At 46.4% G+C, this 16,221-nt stretch overlaps 1 protein-coding gene and 1 long non-coding RNA gene across 2 annotated transcripts; both read left to right on the top strand.

The window, feature by feature from the left end:
• Positions 1–4,090: 4,090 nt before the first annotated feature.
• LOC121139317 lies at positions 4,091–6,442 on the top strand. The gene is made up of 2 exons (XR_005876248.1): positions 4,091–4,268; positions 6,299–6,442. It is a non-coding gene; the product is annotated as an uncharacterized LOC121139317 (long non-coding RNA).
• Positions 6,443–10,901: 4,459 nt separating this feature from the next.
• Positions 10,902–12,397, top strand: LOC121139316 (cell division cycle-associated protein 4-like). Its single transcript, XM_040742844.1, has one exon. It carries the CDS (start codon positions 10,997–10,999, stop codon positions 11,708–11,710), a length of 714 nt encoding a protein of 237 aa, XP_040598778.1. The 5' UTR covers positions 10,902–10,996; the 3' UTR covers positions 11,711–12,397.
• The last annotated feature ends 3,824 nt before the right edge of the window (positions 12,398–16,221 follow it).

The raw sequence follows: 16,221 nt of genomic DNA, 5'->3' as shown, positions 1-16,221 counted from the left end.
TACATCTAAGGAAGGCTTCTGCAGTTCCAAGGAGGGAAGCCCCTGCCCTGGCCCACCCTGTCTGATTCACTGGGCCTTCAGCATGAGTCACCTTCTCTGTCTTCCCCAATCTGTGGTGACTGCGCCACCAACCTACCAGGGAACCAGGATGACATAGGCCCAGCTGAACCACAGAGAGGAGACTGGAGGGAGATAGAAGCAGACAATGAAGACAGCTTGAACTTGGGGAGGAGGCCGGACGAGGAAAGAACCTCCAGAAAGGGACGTGTCTTCATCTTCCAAGCAAACACCTTGCTGTTTTGAAGGGCAGGTAACGCCTCCCATGTGTTAGTGTGTAGAGACAAAACTGTTAGGTCCGTGTTTGTGTGATGACTCTGCCTGATGTGAATTCTGCCAATAGAGTCATTCCTATGGCTTTGGATAAGAATCTTCTGTTTACACACAGTACAGCCTTATTCACAATGAATTTGTTGCCTTAATGAGTTTGTCAGAATGACCACCTACCTCTATAAATCATCTAACACACACACACCCCTGAGAAACAAAATATTTTGTCAAAGATCTTTATCCTTGTAATGTCAAACCAGGGCTAGAACCCAAACTAACTGAGCAGTATGTTGCAAGCTACTACCTCTTAGCAAACACAGGGGCACCTCCCTGACTAGTGGTCAGCATCAGAAATACTGGCTACAGAACTAGAAAGGACCTCAAACTACTGTTCCTGGGGACTGAGGAGATAGACAGCTCAGCTGTTAAGGGCACTTGTTGCTATTGTGTATGACTCAGGTTCGGTTCCCAGAACCTACACAGTTAGCTCATAACTATCTATAACTCCAGTTCCACAGGATTCAATTCCCTCCTCTGATTTCGATGGACACTAGGCATGCAAATGGTACACATATGTACACGCAGGCAAAACACTGAAACACATAAATAAATAAATCCAAAAAATAAAAAAGACTGTTCCTATAGGGCAGTGTGGTGAGGTATACCTATAATTCTAGCACTCTGGAGGTGGAAGCAGGAATTTGGTGAGTTGGCTAGCCTTATCTACATAGTGAGCTACAGGCCAGCCTGGGCTAAACAATAAAGCCCTCTGTGTCAGTTACTTTTCTATTGCTGTGATAAAATACTAAGACCAAGGCCATGTATAGCAGAAAGTGTATTTATGTTCCAAAGGAATAAGAGTTAATTTGTGCCGCAGAGGAATAAGGAAGTGGGAAGATCTGGTCCTCATCTGCAAGCACAATGCAGAAAGGGGAGCAGCAAGTGAGCCAGTGTCCTTCCTCCAGCAAGGCTGTGCCATTTAAGAACTTTGAACCCTGGCTTTTTTTTAACTTCCAATAGTCAACATGCATTTTAACAAATCTCACTACAAAGATTTAAAACGATGATTTCCATAGTTACATAAAATTTCATTATGCCGGTATCATAATATTTCATCATTTCCATATTGGTTGGTTTAGCTGTCTTCTTTTTTTTTTCTAATGTGTTTGTGTGGGGGGATAGGGTCTCATTATCTAACCCAGGCTGGTCTTGCATTGCAGAGTCTCCTGCTTCAGCCTCCTGGGTGCTGGGATTACAGACATGTGCTAGGTCCTCCATACTCATTACCAAGCTGTTTTCCAGACACGTGATCTCCGCACTAGCAGCTCCGTGTCCACACCAGTATCACGGCATCCATATCAAGCATCAAACACAGTAGTTTTGGGAAACTGCCGTTTTTCTCATGGACCAGAGGCGTAGGCTGTGCCATCTGTCAGGATGAACCCCAGCTTCCTTGGGGGAACTTCCCCTAGAAGTGACTGAGAATTGGAAGAAACCTGGGCCAGGGAAGTCCCAGACAGATGGACCAAGCATACGGAAAGGGGGGGCATACAGCAGCCTAGATCCTATGGTGCACCCCAACGTACTCATAAGCTTGAGCAGGGTGTGTAGCTCAGGCCCTGGGTTTGGTCCCCAGCACTATGATAATAGCAACAACAACAATGATAGCAGCCCATTGTAAATCAGGGAGTATTCATGGTCTCTCTCACCAGCATTTCCTTCGCTCACTAACAGCAGGAGATGTGGATTGAATATCTCAGGAGCACAAAGCACCAAGTGCTATGAGGAATTCATAGGCTTCACCCTTGTCAGTCTGCAGTGTAAACACGATGGATGCCACTTACTGACATAATAGGAAAGGAAAAATAATCTGGGCAGTGGTGGCAAGTGCCTTTAGTCCCAGCACCCAGAAGACAAGCATGCAGATAGATCTCTGAGTTCAAGATCAGCCTAGCCTGGTCTACAGAGTGAGTTCCAGGACAGTCAGAGCTACACAGAGAAACCCTGTCTCCAGGAGCAAAAACAAACAAACAAAGAAGGAAAAAATAAAAAAATAAACAGGCAGGCAAAGACAAAAGAAATTTTGCCTAATTCATGACTCTGCTCAAGTTTATCCATTGTCTTGCTACAGAAGGGATGCTTCCCAGCCTACAACTTACCAGGATTTTCCTTTTCAAATCTATAATGGTTCAAAAGCAGTTCAATATAGAAATTTATTTTAGTTTTTTTTAATTTTAAATGTTGTCTTTTCCCAGACTAATGTTGTAATCCCCCCCCAACCTTTTTTTGAGACAAGATCTCACTGTGTAGTTCAAACATCTCAGACATGCTATGTAGCCCAGGTTGTCTTAAACTCAAGCTCTTCCTGCCTGTCTCTCAAGTGCTACGCATCATCCCCTCTATGACACACTGTCAATACGGACAACACAGTGAGCCACATCACTCAGTCACCCGGGCATCATGAAGGGAAGGGATGGTACATCCTGCCCAGCTGTGACATCCCAGTGTTAAACAAATCTCTTTTTATAATGGGTTTATGGAGATAGACTCCCACTGTAAGTCAATGAGTGTTCATGTTCTTTCATTCACTATTTCATTCATTCATTAACACACTTAACATCATGTCAGAAGCACCAAGCATAAAGTGCTATGAGCAATTCACAGACTTTGCCCTTGTCATCGGTGTGGACACAGCGAATGTCACTTGCCACAGTCCTCTCTCCAGCCCAGGTGACCCCTTCTACTCTGGTGCTTCAGGAAACCACATCTCTCTAGAATCTAGATGCTCAGCAAGCCGTCTGCAAGGGGCCAGAGCCCAGATTCCCAGCTTCCTGCCAGTGGGATCAACCCTGCCTATCCCTTAGAGAACTCAGGCTTCAGAAAACCATTCCTGTGGGCACTGTAAGGTTCTGGGTGGAGCAGGATGATGACTCAGCCCTGTAAGCAGGCAGGACCCGACCTGTAGGAGAGAGATAAGGGCCCCTCCTTGCCTCTCATGCCCATTTCCCTCCCTTTTCTCCCTTCACTCCCTTTCCCTAACTGTTATTCCTGGAAATTGGTTTTTCCTTTTGTTTATTTTGCATGGGGTAAAGGGACTGGGGGAGGCATAACCTTGGTCTGGGGATGTCTGGGAAACCGCAGAGCCGGAAAGAGTGGCTGTGGTGTCCGGTGCTCAACACTGTGCAAGCCTCTGGTCACATCTGCTCTGCAGGCCTCCGAACTGCTGGGCTCTTAGGACCACTGGCTCCCGTCACCTCATCTATGGCTGCCTCCTCCCAAGGAGGGGGGTTTCCTCTTCACTTAAAGGCACTGCCCATTCCCCAAGCCACAACCACAACCCTGCAGGACTGCAACCGGCAGGTTCCGGCTTTTTTTTTTTTTTCTGTTTTGTGGAAAAGTAGCAGGGAGATCTGAGTCCTAGATTGGGTAAGCCTCCTTCTAAGAAATCTCTTATAACCTAGATGGAAACTATTCAGGAAGAGAAAAAAAAGTAAAATCCAGGTGATCCTGAAGGTGAGCTGGCCCCGGGGAACCTGGAAATTCCCTAACATGTCCAGCCCTCCCCAGGCAGAGGTTTTTAATCCCAGCTGGAGATCAGTCTCCTGGGGAGGGTTGAGAAGCTACAAGGGACCGCTAGCCCAGGGGCTCACCCTTCCCCGGTGTTCTGACTGGCTTGGAGTGGCCAGAGAGTCCTGCTAGGCCTTCCCACCTGCACCCTGAGGCTAGCAGGTAAGTGTCCTGACCACTCCTTACTGATCCAGCCCTACCCTTGGGAGAGGCTGCCTGTTGCTAGGTGGAGAAGTTTGCTGGGGAAATTAAAGCCAGGTGAAGGCAGTTCCAACTAGCCTCAACAGCAGAGCTAAGACGCTGAACTGACTCGAAGCTGTCGCACACACTTGGTGGTTCTTTCAACCTGACTGCTCCAACTAGAAATGTCCAGGGTGAGTCTGATGCTTCCAGGACCAGTGGCTGCTAAGCCAGTAGGCAGACAGCAGGCATCTTCCAGCCACTGCCGGAAAACAAATTAGTAGTTGCAGACACAAATTTTAAGGATCATGCAGGGGCAGGATCTGGCCTTGAGAGTGTGTGCTTCCTTAAATATTGCACTCAACTTCACTGGGCCAGCCTCTGCGATCTTAGGAAGGACTTCAGAAGTCACAAGCGGGGCTTTTGATTCCCTGCAGGATGCCTGCCCTCTCTGTTCTTAAACTTGAGGATCCTCTAGTTTTGGTTAGGTAATAATACTCTCTTCACGTTTGAAGGCCAGAAATTAAGATTAAGGTCTACCAAAGGCAAGTAAGGGTATGTAATTTCAGAAGTGGAACGAGCAAATGACAGTCCGCAGGCTCCGGATTTGATCTTGGTAAACTGTGTATAGCCAACTCCACTGAGCCTGTGGCTTTGCTTTATTTCATTTTATTTTTAAAGAATAGGTTTTTAGAGATTTATTTGTTTTTAAAATTGATCTATTTTATTTTATTATCATTATTTTTTTTGGTTTTTTGAGACAGGGTTTCTCTGTATTCTTTTGGAGGCTGTCCTGGAACTCGCTCTGTAGACCAGGCTGGCCTCGAACTCACAGAGACCCGCCTGCCTCTGCCTCCCAAGTGCTGGGATTAAAGGCATGCGCCACCAACGCCCGGCTAAGATTGATCTATTTTAAAGTTATATTTATGTATCTTGCATGTATGTATGTGTGCCTGGTACCCAGGGAGGCCAGAGGGGCTCAGATTCCCTAGAACTGAAGTTGTAGATGGTTGGTGAATCCTCTGATGTGGGTGCTGGCAACTGAACCTGGTTTCTCCGTGAGAGGAGACAAATGCACTTTCCCCCATATTTTTCTCTTTCTTTTCTTTTTTCTTTTTGGTTTTTTGAGACAGGGTTTCTCTGTTTTGCTTTGGAGCCTGTCCTGGAACTCGCTCTGTAGACCAGGCTGGCTTCGAACTCACAGAGATCAGCCTGGACTAAAGGTGTGTGCCACCAGTGCTCAGCTTTCCCCATTTTTTTGAATATTTGGGAATTTCATACAATGCACCCCGATCGCACTTGCTTTCCATTCCTCCCAGGCCCACCCTCCCACTCTTGTGCCCTCCCTCAAAAAGAAAAAGAAATACATCAAGTGTTATTCCCACTGGGCAAGAATGAGACTACTACCATAATTTTGAGACAAATTTTAAGCAAGCAGTGGTGGTTTGAATAGGTATAGCCCCCCCACAGACTAATGTGTTTGAATGCTCGGCCTATAGGGAATGGCACTAGTAGGAGGTGTGACCTTGTTGGAGGAAGTGTGTCACCATGGAGGTGGGATTTGAGGTATCATATGCTCAAGCTACACCCAGTGTGGGACACAGTTCACTCACTTCCTGTTGCCTGTAGATCAAGATGTAGAATTCTCAGTCAGCCCCTTCTCCAGCACCATGTTTGCCTGCATGCTTTCCATGCTTCTCACTATGATGATACTGGACTAAACCTCTGAAACCATGAGCCAGCCCCAGTTAAGTGTTTTCCTTTGTAAGAGTTGCTGTGTTCATGGTGTCTCTTCACAGTTAGTTAGAAACCCTAACTAAGACACAGCTCTAATTAAATACTGGCCAGGATGATAGACTCTGGATAGGTCTGTTCTTGGGTTCTCAGAAAATGTCAGCCAATCACATTTTGCAGAGGCTTTTAAAGATGAACGCATAAGTCTCTCGTATTTCTTATCAGATCCAGTCAGGGGCAAGCACACATCCTGATGTATTTCCTGCCTACGTACCTCCCACCTACATGTGATCAAGCACATCTGGTGCAGTTGGGTCAAACAAACTTGTTTAGAGGAGTGAAAACATAAACAACAGCCTCCAGTGTTTCTGTCCTTGAACAAGGGACTTACAAGTTAGAGGCATTTTTGTTTTATGGATCTCTTGAGCACAGTAATTAAAACTTAAAACATAACTTTGACTCTCACACAAGTCCAATTTCTGTTGCCCAGATACTCTTGGAACATGGTCAAGCTCCCAGTGGCCAGCCCCTTAAAGAGATAATTGGATCCTCTCCCACTCTGTCAGGAGCCATCAACTGTGAAGAGCTAGACTTCAGCATCTTTATCACAATTTTAAAGAACTCTCTTCAATGACTTCCTGTCTGGACTGTTTATTTACTTATTATTATTATTATTATTATTATTATTAATGTGTGTGTGTGTGTGTGTGTGTAGAGGGGAGAAGTTGTCACAGAAGCCTCAGCTGTCTCTCATTCTCAATTATGAGTCATCAATGGCACTTCAAAAGGAGCTTCCCTGTCCATAACAGCTGGCTGCAGCATGGATCATGGACTTCCACATGGTTTCTGGTAGCAGCATGGACCATAGACTTTATCAGCCAAATGCTCTTAAACACTTAAATCCCTACTGCTCTGACTTCACACTTCAAAAAAATTATTTATAAAAGAGCATTGGAGTAGAGGTTGAGTCATCTCCCTAGCCCCAGGACTCTGCATTTTTTTTTATTGGGGGTAGAACTTACTATGGAGATGTAGACTGGGCTGTAACTCACAGACTACTCCTGTCTCTGCCCCCTAAGTGCTGAGATTAAAGAATTACTCAGTCATGCCCAGCCACTTGCATTTTTAACAAGCTGTTAGTCACTTAAGTGTTGTTTCATAAATCAGGGACTACACCTTCAATTGGAAAGTTATTCCTCTCCTCCAAAAGAGGAGAGACACCTGGGGCTCAGCCGCTGATGTAGGTGCTTGCCACCAAGCCTCAGTCTGAGTATGACCTGCAAGCTGTCCTCTGCCCCCCATAAATAAATTCAATTAAAAAGAAAATAAAAGAGGGCACCTTGAATCCTGAACCAGTTGCATAATTTTTAGGATCTGAGAGAAGCTGACAATGCATGCCCTCGTTCAAATTTACCTGCAGACAAGAGAAGTCAAGCTGTAAAGACCCCATGTGGTGGCTCTTGCCTGTCACCCTAGCACCCGAGAGGCTGCGGCAGAGGGAAACAGGGCTTTATTCTCCCCCATAACAACAGCAGCAACAAAAACAACTAAACAACAACAAAAACTGAACAAAGGCAGGGTGCCTTTCAAAGCACATGGGATTCTAAGAACCTGGTGTTCTTAGAATCATAAGGCTGTTGAGCAGACAGGAATGCCTCCGGGTATGCTCAGTTCATCCCATAAATTTTCACCTGAAATTAAAATGGCATTTTGAAAGTGTATTTAGTAAAGGAGTCTGTTTGTAAGGGTGCCCGCCGCCTCAGGCTAACAGGGCTACTGGTTTATGTAACAGGGTCTCCAGACAGCTTTGGAGAGCTCTTTTTTTGTTTGTTTGTTTTTACGAGACAGGGTTTCTCTGTATTGTTTTGGAGGCTATCGGGCCAGCCCGGCCTTGAACTCACAGAGATCCACCTGCCTCTGCCTCCCGAGTGCTGGGATTAAAGGCGTGCGCCACCACCGCCCGCCTGGTGAGAGCTCTTTCTTTTGTGCTGTGCTCTGAAGACAGGGGGGAGGGAGTACAAGGGAGAGGCAATGACAGCACGTGGGTAACTTTGTATCTCAGAGAAGTGCCAGGGAGAAGCCAAGTATCCGTCTGTGATCCCTCCACCTGGGAGATGAAAGCAGGAGGGTCTGGAGTTCAAGGTCATCTTCAGCTACATACTGAGTTTGAAGCCAGTCTGGGCTACATGAGACCCTGTTCTTGACAAAAAGGGATTGGGAACCTGGGGGTTGGGGAGATGGCTTAGTGGGTAAGAGCCCTTGCTACATGCCCTGGTTTGTTTTGTTGATTTGACACAAGTTAGTATTGCCTGGGAAAAGGGAACCTTGATTGAGAAAATGCCTCCATTAATTATTCTGGCCTATAGGCAAGTCTGTGGGGGCACATTCTTCTTCTCCTTCTTCTTCTTCTTCTTCTTCTTCTTCTTCTTCTTCTTCTTCTTCTTCTTCTTCTTCTTCTTCTTCTTCTTCTTCTTCATATTATTATTATTGCCATCATCATTATCATTTTTATTATTATTATTAATGATTGTTTTTCAAGGATCTGGCCTAATACAGGCAGTGCCATCCCTGGACAGATGGTTTATATAAAAAAAGCAAGATGAGCAAGCCATGGGGAGCGTGCCAGTAAGCAGCATTCCTCCATGGATTGCTTTAGTTTCTGCCTTGAGTTCCTGCCCAACTTCCCTCAGTGATGAACTGTGACCTGGAAGTGTAAGATCAAATAAAACCTTTCCTCCTCCTAGTTGTTGCCAGTGTTTTATCACAGCAACAAAAAACAAAATAGAACACCACATAACCCTGGGGACCTGAGTTAAAATTCCCGCCAACTGCATGAAAGGGCAGACATGAGCCCCTGTAACCCAGAGCTGGGGAAAGTAGAAAGAGATCATTGGAGCTCCAGGTTCAGGAAGGTGTAAGGTGGAGAGTGGTGGAGGTGGACACGTCACAATTCCTACCCTGGCCTCTGCATACACAAATATGTGCAATCACATGTGCGTATACAACACACACACACACACACACACACACACACACACACACACACACACACACACACACAGATAAAACAGTTCCGGGCTTGATGATGGCCTCCCAAAGCTCACAAAGAGATAACATTGTAACCATTGAGTAATTCACCTGGCTGGCTTCTAAAGATGTGATCTGAGACTCTGGGAAGAGCTTGAAATTACGTGGGAACTGCAGAGATGTCCGCCACACTTGACCTCTGAAATAGACACATCCTACCTTGCTTTGTGGGGTTTTAGTCTGTGTTTCTTGGTTTTTGTTTCTCTCCCTTGCTGCCACATTTCATTGCTTTTTGTGGGCCCTCCTCCAGCAGCTATTCTGTAGACTGCTGACCATCTGATAGACTCTAACAAAGGCCAGACTTTCAGAACAGGGCTTGACCTAAGGACAAATGGCATCCAATGAAGACATGGGAAGCATTCTAGTCATATGCATGGTTTTCCTTATAATATTTTTAAATCCTTAAGAACTAAATCTGGGGTAAGGAGATAGCTGTTGGCAAAGTGCTTGTCTTACAAATACAAGGATCCAATTGTGGTGGAACTCACTTGTAATTCCAAACCTGAGGAGGCAGAGACACAGGGATCCTTGGGAATCCCTGGCCAGCCCAGCCTACTTGATGAGTTTCAGGCCAGTAAGAGACCCTGTCTTAATCAAAAGGTGGATGGCCCCTGAAGAACAGCACCTGAGGGTGATCTTTGAGCTCCACATATACACACAGGTACACCTGGCACACTCGTGAACCCCTCCCCAAAACCTAGTAGGAGAACCAGACCTGTAACACAGCGGTTGATGATTACCCAGCGTGAGAGGCCCTGGCGTGGGAAGAGACTGCCTCATTTGGAGATAGCCAGTTCTTAGAAATAGAAGGAACATACCTTTGATATGCACGCTAACCAATCTACAGGCATCCCTCTCCTATCTGGCCTGTACACTGCGGGAGACAATAGTCTTCTGCCTTAATCATCCCTTAGCCATCCCGGGGCCAGGCAGCAGGCAACTGGGGACCACCCCTAAATCTTAGAGCCGCTCATGGTCAATCCCAGACTGTCCTCCTACCTGCCTGACCTTTCCCAAACAAACCTCACTACAGAGCATGGCCTAAGTCTTCCCCTTCCTCATGTTCTAGACTTCCTGACCACCCAGCGTCCTCTCCCACGAAGCCCTGTGTGGTGTGGCATGCTGTTCTTCCTGTCTCCGGACATGTGAGTACAATGAACTTTGACCATGTCTTTCCCGTTTCTCTACCAGATGCATCTGGACCAACACATAGAAGAATCCCAAACACAGCTTCTCCAGGCTTCCTTTTGTTGGTCTGGTTTGTGAGCTTGTGCTTAGTGGACAAGGCTGCCAGATACTGGATGAATGGAATATCTGTGTAACTTATAGGGAAATTGGCAGCAGGAAAATGCAGGTTCTCAAACAACGTCACTATTATTATTTTAATTGTTAGAGTCCCCAAGGGCTAGAGAGATGACTCAGTGGTAAAGAGCATGTATGACTCTTGCAGAAGACCTGAATTGGGTTCCCAGTATCCGCATCAACCACAAATACCTGTAACTCCAGATCCAAGAATCAAGCGCCCTCTTCTGGCCTCCATGATGCACTGCACTCAGCAGCACAAATCCACACACACACACACACACACACACACACACACAGACACACAGACACACACACACACACACACACACACACACACACACACAATGAATTGAAACAAAAACAAAAACCTTTGAGACAGTCTCACTATGCAGGCCTGGCTGGTGTGGAACTTGTGTAGACCAGTTGGGTCTTGAACTCATAGAGTTCTGCCTGCTTGTATGTCTGTGCCCCACATGTATGCCTGGTGTCTTTGAAGGCTAGAAGAGGGTGTCTGAACACCTGGAACTAGAGTTACTAACAGCTATGAAGTGCCACATGGATGCTGGGAACAGACTCATGTTTTCTGCAGAGCAGCAAGTGATCTTAACTGCTGAGCCATCTCTCCAGACCCACGTAATCAGTCTTGATAGAAATAACAAGAACTGGTTTGAACGGAGCTCTGCCCCGCGCTCCACCAATTGGCGCTCGCGCGGCGGCGCCATGGCGACCCTTTGTGGGCGCTGAGTGGCCTCGGACGCCGACCGGGTGGCGGGCCTGCCTTGCGGCGCAGGGCACGATGTTTGCTAGAGGGCTGAAGAGGAAATACGGTGACCAGGAGGAAGGAGTAGAGGGTTTTAGCACTGTCCCTTCCTATAGCCTGCAGCGGCAGTCGCTCCTGGACATGTCCCTGGTCAAGCTCCAGCTCTGCCACATGCTAGTGGAGCCCAACCTCTGCCGCTCAGTCCTTATTGCCAACACAGTCCGGCAGATCCAGGAGGAGATGAGTCGGGATGGTGTGTGGCATGGGATGGCACCCCAGAATGCAGAACGGGCACCAATTGACCGCCTGGTCTCCACAGAGATCCTGTGCCGTACAGCCAGGGCAGCTGACGGGGAGCACCCCACTCCTGAACTGGAAGACGGTTCCCTGCAAATCTCGGCTTCTGAGCTTCCCATAGTCAGCTCAGCACAGGGGCAAAGGAGCCCTCAGAGCAGCCTCTGGGAGATGGATAGCCCACAAGAAAACCGGGGAAGCTTTCACAAGTCACTGGACCACATATTTGAGACCCTGGAGAACAAAAACCCCAATTCCGTGGAGGACCTCTTCTCGGATGTGGACAGTTCCTACTATGACCTGGACACGGTGCTGACGGGAATGATGAGCGGGACCAAGCCCAGTCTCTGCAGCGGCCTCGATGGCTTCACAGCTGCCGCCCCCCCTCCCAGCTCCACCTGCAAGTCTGACCTGACGGAGCTGGACCATGTGGTAGAGATTCTGGTGGAGACCTGAGAGGAGGCCCTGGGGGCCAAGGACAAGGCCACACCCCATGGAGCTCACCTGTACCTGACCCAGAGACAGACAAGCACTTGTCCCAGAGCGGGCCCCCGCCTCTCTGACTGACTACATCCCTGAGGACAGGGCAAGCCATTGTCAGGAACTGAGCTCTGAAGGCTTTGGGCCCTGGGTTCATTTTCCTGTTTGTGGGATCACTGTGGAGGATGGTGGGCCACAGTTGTGTCTAGTCTTTTAAATTAGGTAGGTGAACTTTCTAAAATTAAGTTTTATATGTTGTGGGCAATATTTTGTCTTAAGATATATTTTTTAAACTTTTTATACTTTTAGATTTTTTTCAGCTATTTTCTTAAAAGTATATTTTTTCTACAAACATCCTCTGCTGCTACATCAGAAACATTTATAACCTAAATAATTACAATTGGTGTGTGTCATTTTTAAGGTTTAAATAGAGAATACTTTTTTGGGAATGAGTCTCTACACTCCCAAAGCTACAGTGTAAATGCAGACAGCCAGGTGTCCCGCGAGAGGCTCTGTCGGTCTACATTGTAGGGAGGGAGTGCCTGAGATGAGCCGTGCACAGCCCCTGACGGGGTCTGCTCTGCAAGTGCTGTCTTCCTGGGCCTCAGTGCGCAGATGGTTTTATTTATGCCTATTTATGTGTAAATGCCACTGAAGGCTAAAGTCAGATGTCTGGAAACTACACCACCAGTTCTATCTCAGACAGTGCCTTATGTAGGGTTTGTCCCTGGCCATTACTCTCTGTTTCCCAGTCCAGCACTGGGTGTGACAGAAGATCATGACATCCTAACAACACTCAACACCTCATGTTCCATGTCAAGTGTGTCCGTGGAGGCTACCGGGTTCCATGCCTGTGTGTGCTTGGAAAGGGTGTGTACCATCATTCATGTCCTTGGGGACACCGTGCTTGCTTGCATTAAAAATGGTGCTCGAACATTTTAAGGTTAAAAACAATCTGACTCTGTACAATTTTAGGGCCCCTTCATCCTGGGGTGGCCTCTGTGCTGTCCGAGTGGATCTCAAGGTCCCGCTACCTGACTGCATGTCAGACTCCACTCCCCTACGCATGATGTTTTGTTTCTCATGGGCTTTTTTGGACTCCCCCACCTGAGCCTAAGAGGGTTTTGTTTTTCCTGTATTTGTATGACTTCTTTAATATCAACAATGTAAACCTCACTTTATTAAAAGTATCCAGCAAAAAAAAAAAAAAAAAAGAAAAAGAAATAACAAGAACTGGACAGATGGCTCAGTGGTCAAGAGTGCATACTCTCCTACAGAGGCCCTGAGTTTGATTCCCAGCACCCACATCTGGTGGCTCACCTGCAACTTCATTTTCGGGATTCTGACTATGTCTTCTGACCTCCACAGGCACCTCCTCTTACACCCACCACCCACACGTAAAAATCAGTCTATCTACAGTGTATTGATTACTTTTCTACCACTGTGATCAAAAATCCTTGACAGTGGAGGTTTCCCATGACATTCAAAGTCATCCCCATCTACACATTGAGCCCCTTTCTCAAAGAAAAAAAGAAGAAGAAGCTGGGCATAGTGGCACACGTCTTTAATCCCAGCACTTGGGAGGCAGAGACAGGTAGATCTCTATGAGTTCAAGTCCAGCCTGGTCTACGTAGTGAGTTCAAGAACATCCAGAGCTACACAGAGAAACCCTGTTTTGAAAAATAAAAATAAAAAGCCAAAACAAATAAAATATGTGGTCAAGCTTGAGTTAGTGATTTTTTTTCCTTTACTGCTGTTAAAAATATACCATTCCCTCAACATTGTCCTCGGTATTCTTTCTTCTGTTTGATTTAGTCTATTGGTGACATTTTCTGTTGTTTTTGTTGCTACTACTCTTTGTTTTCTTGAGACGGGGTCTTACGATAAGACCAGGCTGGCCTAGAACTTACTATGTAGAACAAGCTGGCCTCAAACTTCTGGCAATATTCCCTGTCTCTGCGAGGTGAGCCACCACACTGAATATATTCTGCACTGTAGTCTTGTTTGCTTTATTCAGCTTTTAAAAATCGCATTAATTTATTTTCTGTCGGGGAGGGCACAAGTCATAGCGGACTTGTGCTTGTGGGGGGGGGCAGAAGGTCAGAACCCAGCTTCCAGGAGTCAGCCCCCGCCTTCCACCCTGTAGGTCCCATACAGCAAACTCAGGTCATCAGGCTTGGCAGCCACTGCCTTTACCCACAGAGTCACCTCACTGGCCTTTCATTTCCAAAATGTCAGCTTGAACTCCCCCCCCCCAGCTTCTTTGCTGAGTTTCTCCTCTTTGTGGTGGCGTTTCCATACATTCACATCCACAATGTATTTCCTCTACCACATCTGTTGCTGACGGTGGTTGTTTTGAGACAGGTTTCTCTGTGTATCCCAGGATGTCCTGGAATTTGCTCTGTAGTCCAGGCTGGACACTAACTCAGAGATCCCCTGCCTCTGTCTCCCAAGTTCTGGGACTAAAGACATAATCCACCACACCCAGATAAAAAAAATGTAAGTTATTTACTTACATTTTTGAGCCAGAGTATCATTATGTAGCACTGGCTGGCTTGGAACTTGCTGTGTAGACAAGACTAGCCTACACAGCCAGTAATACAAAGTGTGTTACTACAGCACCGTCAGTGACCATAGGGGGAAAAGGGCAAAAATGTAAAGTATGAAACAAAAAATTAATTATGGTAAAAGTGACCATAATAAATGAAATGGAGCAAGGTTTCAGAGAAAGGAGAAAGAATAAAATGAATAGAAAAGATTAGGGGAAGGGGAGGAGAGGAGCAAAGGGGAAGGACAAATACCCAACAAGCTCACATAATGCTGCCAATTTTAAAATAGTTTTCTCGGAATGGACACTAGGGGGCAGCCAAGCCCCGTGTAGTTGAAATGGTTGCTGGCAGATAAGGTCCTTGTCTGTCATGAGTTGACATGCTCCTGCAGCAGGTTCAGGAGATCCAAGCAGGAGCCCAAACCTCTGTCCTGCGGCCCCTCCTTTCTCTCCAGTGTTCCCACATTAAATCAAGGCACAATCGGGGCTTCCTGTCTGCCACACAGGACCCTACAAGAACTTCATTTTAGTATTTATTTACCTTTGCCATCCAATTTTAATTCTTAGTCCTCTGGTTGTATTAGAATACTTCCTACTCTGAAAAAAAATGCATTGCTCTGAGGACCTAGTGACTAATTTAACCCTTCCAGGTATACTCAGACCGGAGGGGATCTGATCCCTAAGAACAGAGGTCTAAACATAGTTTCTAGAGTAGCCTGCTTGGGTTGTCATATTTTCTGCCCATTACGGGCACCACTGCTGAAAGTCTCTTTTGCATGTTTCCATGGCTCCCCAGGAGGCGTTCATAGGAGCTTAGGGATGCTCTATTAGCCTCCAACCAGATGGGGTACCTCTGACAGCTTCTAGAACATTTGAGGAGTTATCTACCCACATACACAAAGTGTCCTCAATGCACCAAGTCCAAAGCTGCATTTTGCTCCTTAAGATCATAGTGAAATACACAGGGGTGGCTTGAGAGATGACTCGGTGATTAAATGCTGGTCATTCAAGGGTGATGACCAAAATTCGGGTCCTCATAACTAAATTCTGGTTGAGCAAGGTGACCCATCTATAATTCAATCTCAAACACAAGGGGCCCTCAGAGCAACATGGCAAGAGAGATTTTATCAGCTTGCCCTGGGTTTGGCTGAGAGACCCTGCCTCATTGAAGAAAGTAGGAGAGAAATCGAGAATGATTTCTGAAATCAACTTTGGAACTTCAAATGCATATCTGATACATTTGCCATGCACATGCAACCACACACACACACACACACACACACACACACACACACACACATGCATGTGTGCAAGAATGCAAGAAAAAAATAAATAGCCTAAAGTTTATAGTCTGTTGTGGGATTTTCAGACAGAGAAATGGAATAAAAAGCTTTCTGCTGGGAAACAGCATTCATTTGTGCTGGCATTGGCTTTCTGTATCTTCCATTAGTTGGTTCCCTTATACATTTTAGCCCCTTTATCTCCCTTATATGGTAACATACATCCTAATTAGTGGTCGGTTACAGGGTCAAGACAGAGTCATGCATGCACACACAGACACTACAGACACTAGTTATGCCATGTTCCCTTCCCTCTGTTTTGGGAGGCCTCTTTACCACAAACCAAACCATGCTGTTTATCATGTGCCTGGTTCTAAGGACTTACAGGCATTTAATATTCGAAACCGTCCTCTAGAGGGTGCTGTTGTTGTGCCCGTTGCATGGATGAGGATGAAGCATTTTGACTGAAGTCACATGGGTGCTAAATGGAAAGGGCAAGTTTCGAACTTGGGCAGCCTGACTCTAGCTGGCTTCTAAGTAGAATGCCCACTGCCTCTTCAGAAAACTGCACTTTAATCAACCTTACTGGACTAAGTCAGGGAGAGAAACTTGGATTATTCAGCTCAGTCCTGTCTTTCCAAGCTCAGGCTTGAGGCCAG

The sequence above is a fragment of the Mesocricetus auratus genome, unplaced genomic scaffold, assembly GCF_017639785.1.
Source record: "Mesocricetus auratus isolate SY011 unplaced genomic scaffold, BCM_Maur_2.0 Super-Scaffold_15014, whole genome shotgun sequence".
NCBI lineage: Eukaryota > Metazoa > Chordata > Mammalia > Rodentia > Cricetidae > Mesocricetus > Mesocricetus auratus.
Note: the sequence above shows the minus strand (reverse complement) of the source record. Positions and strands in the feature narration are given on the sequence as shown.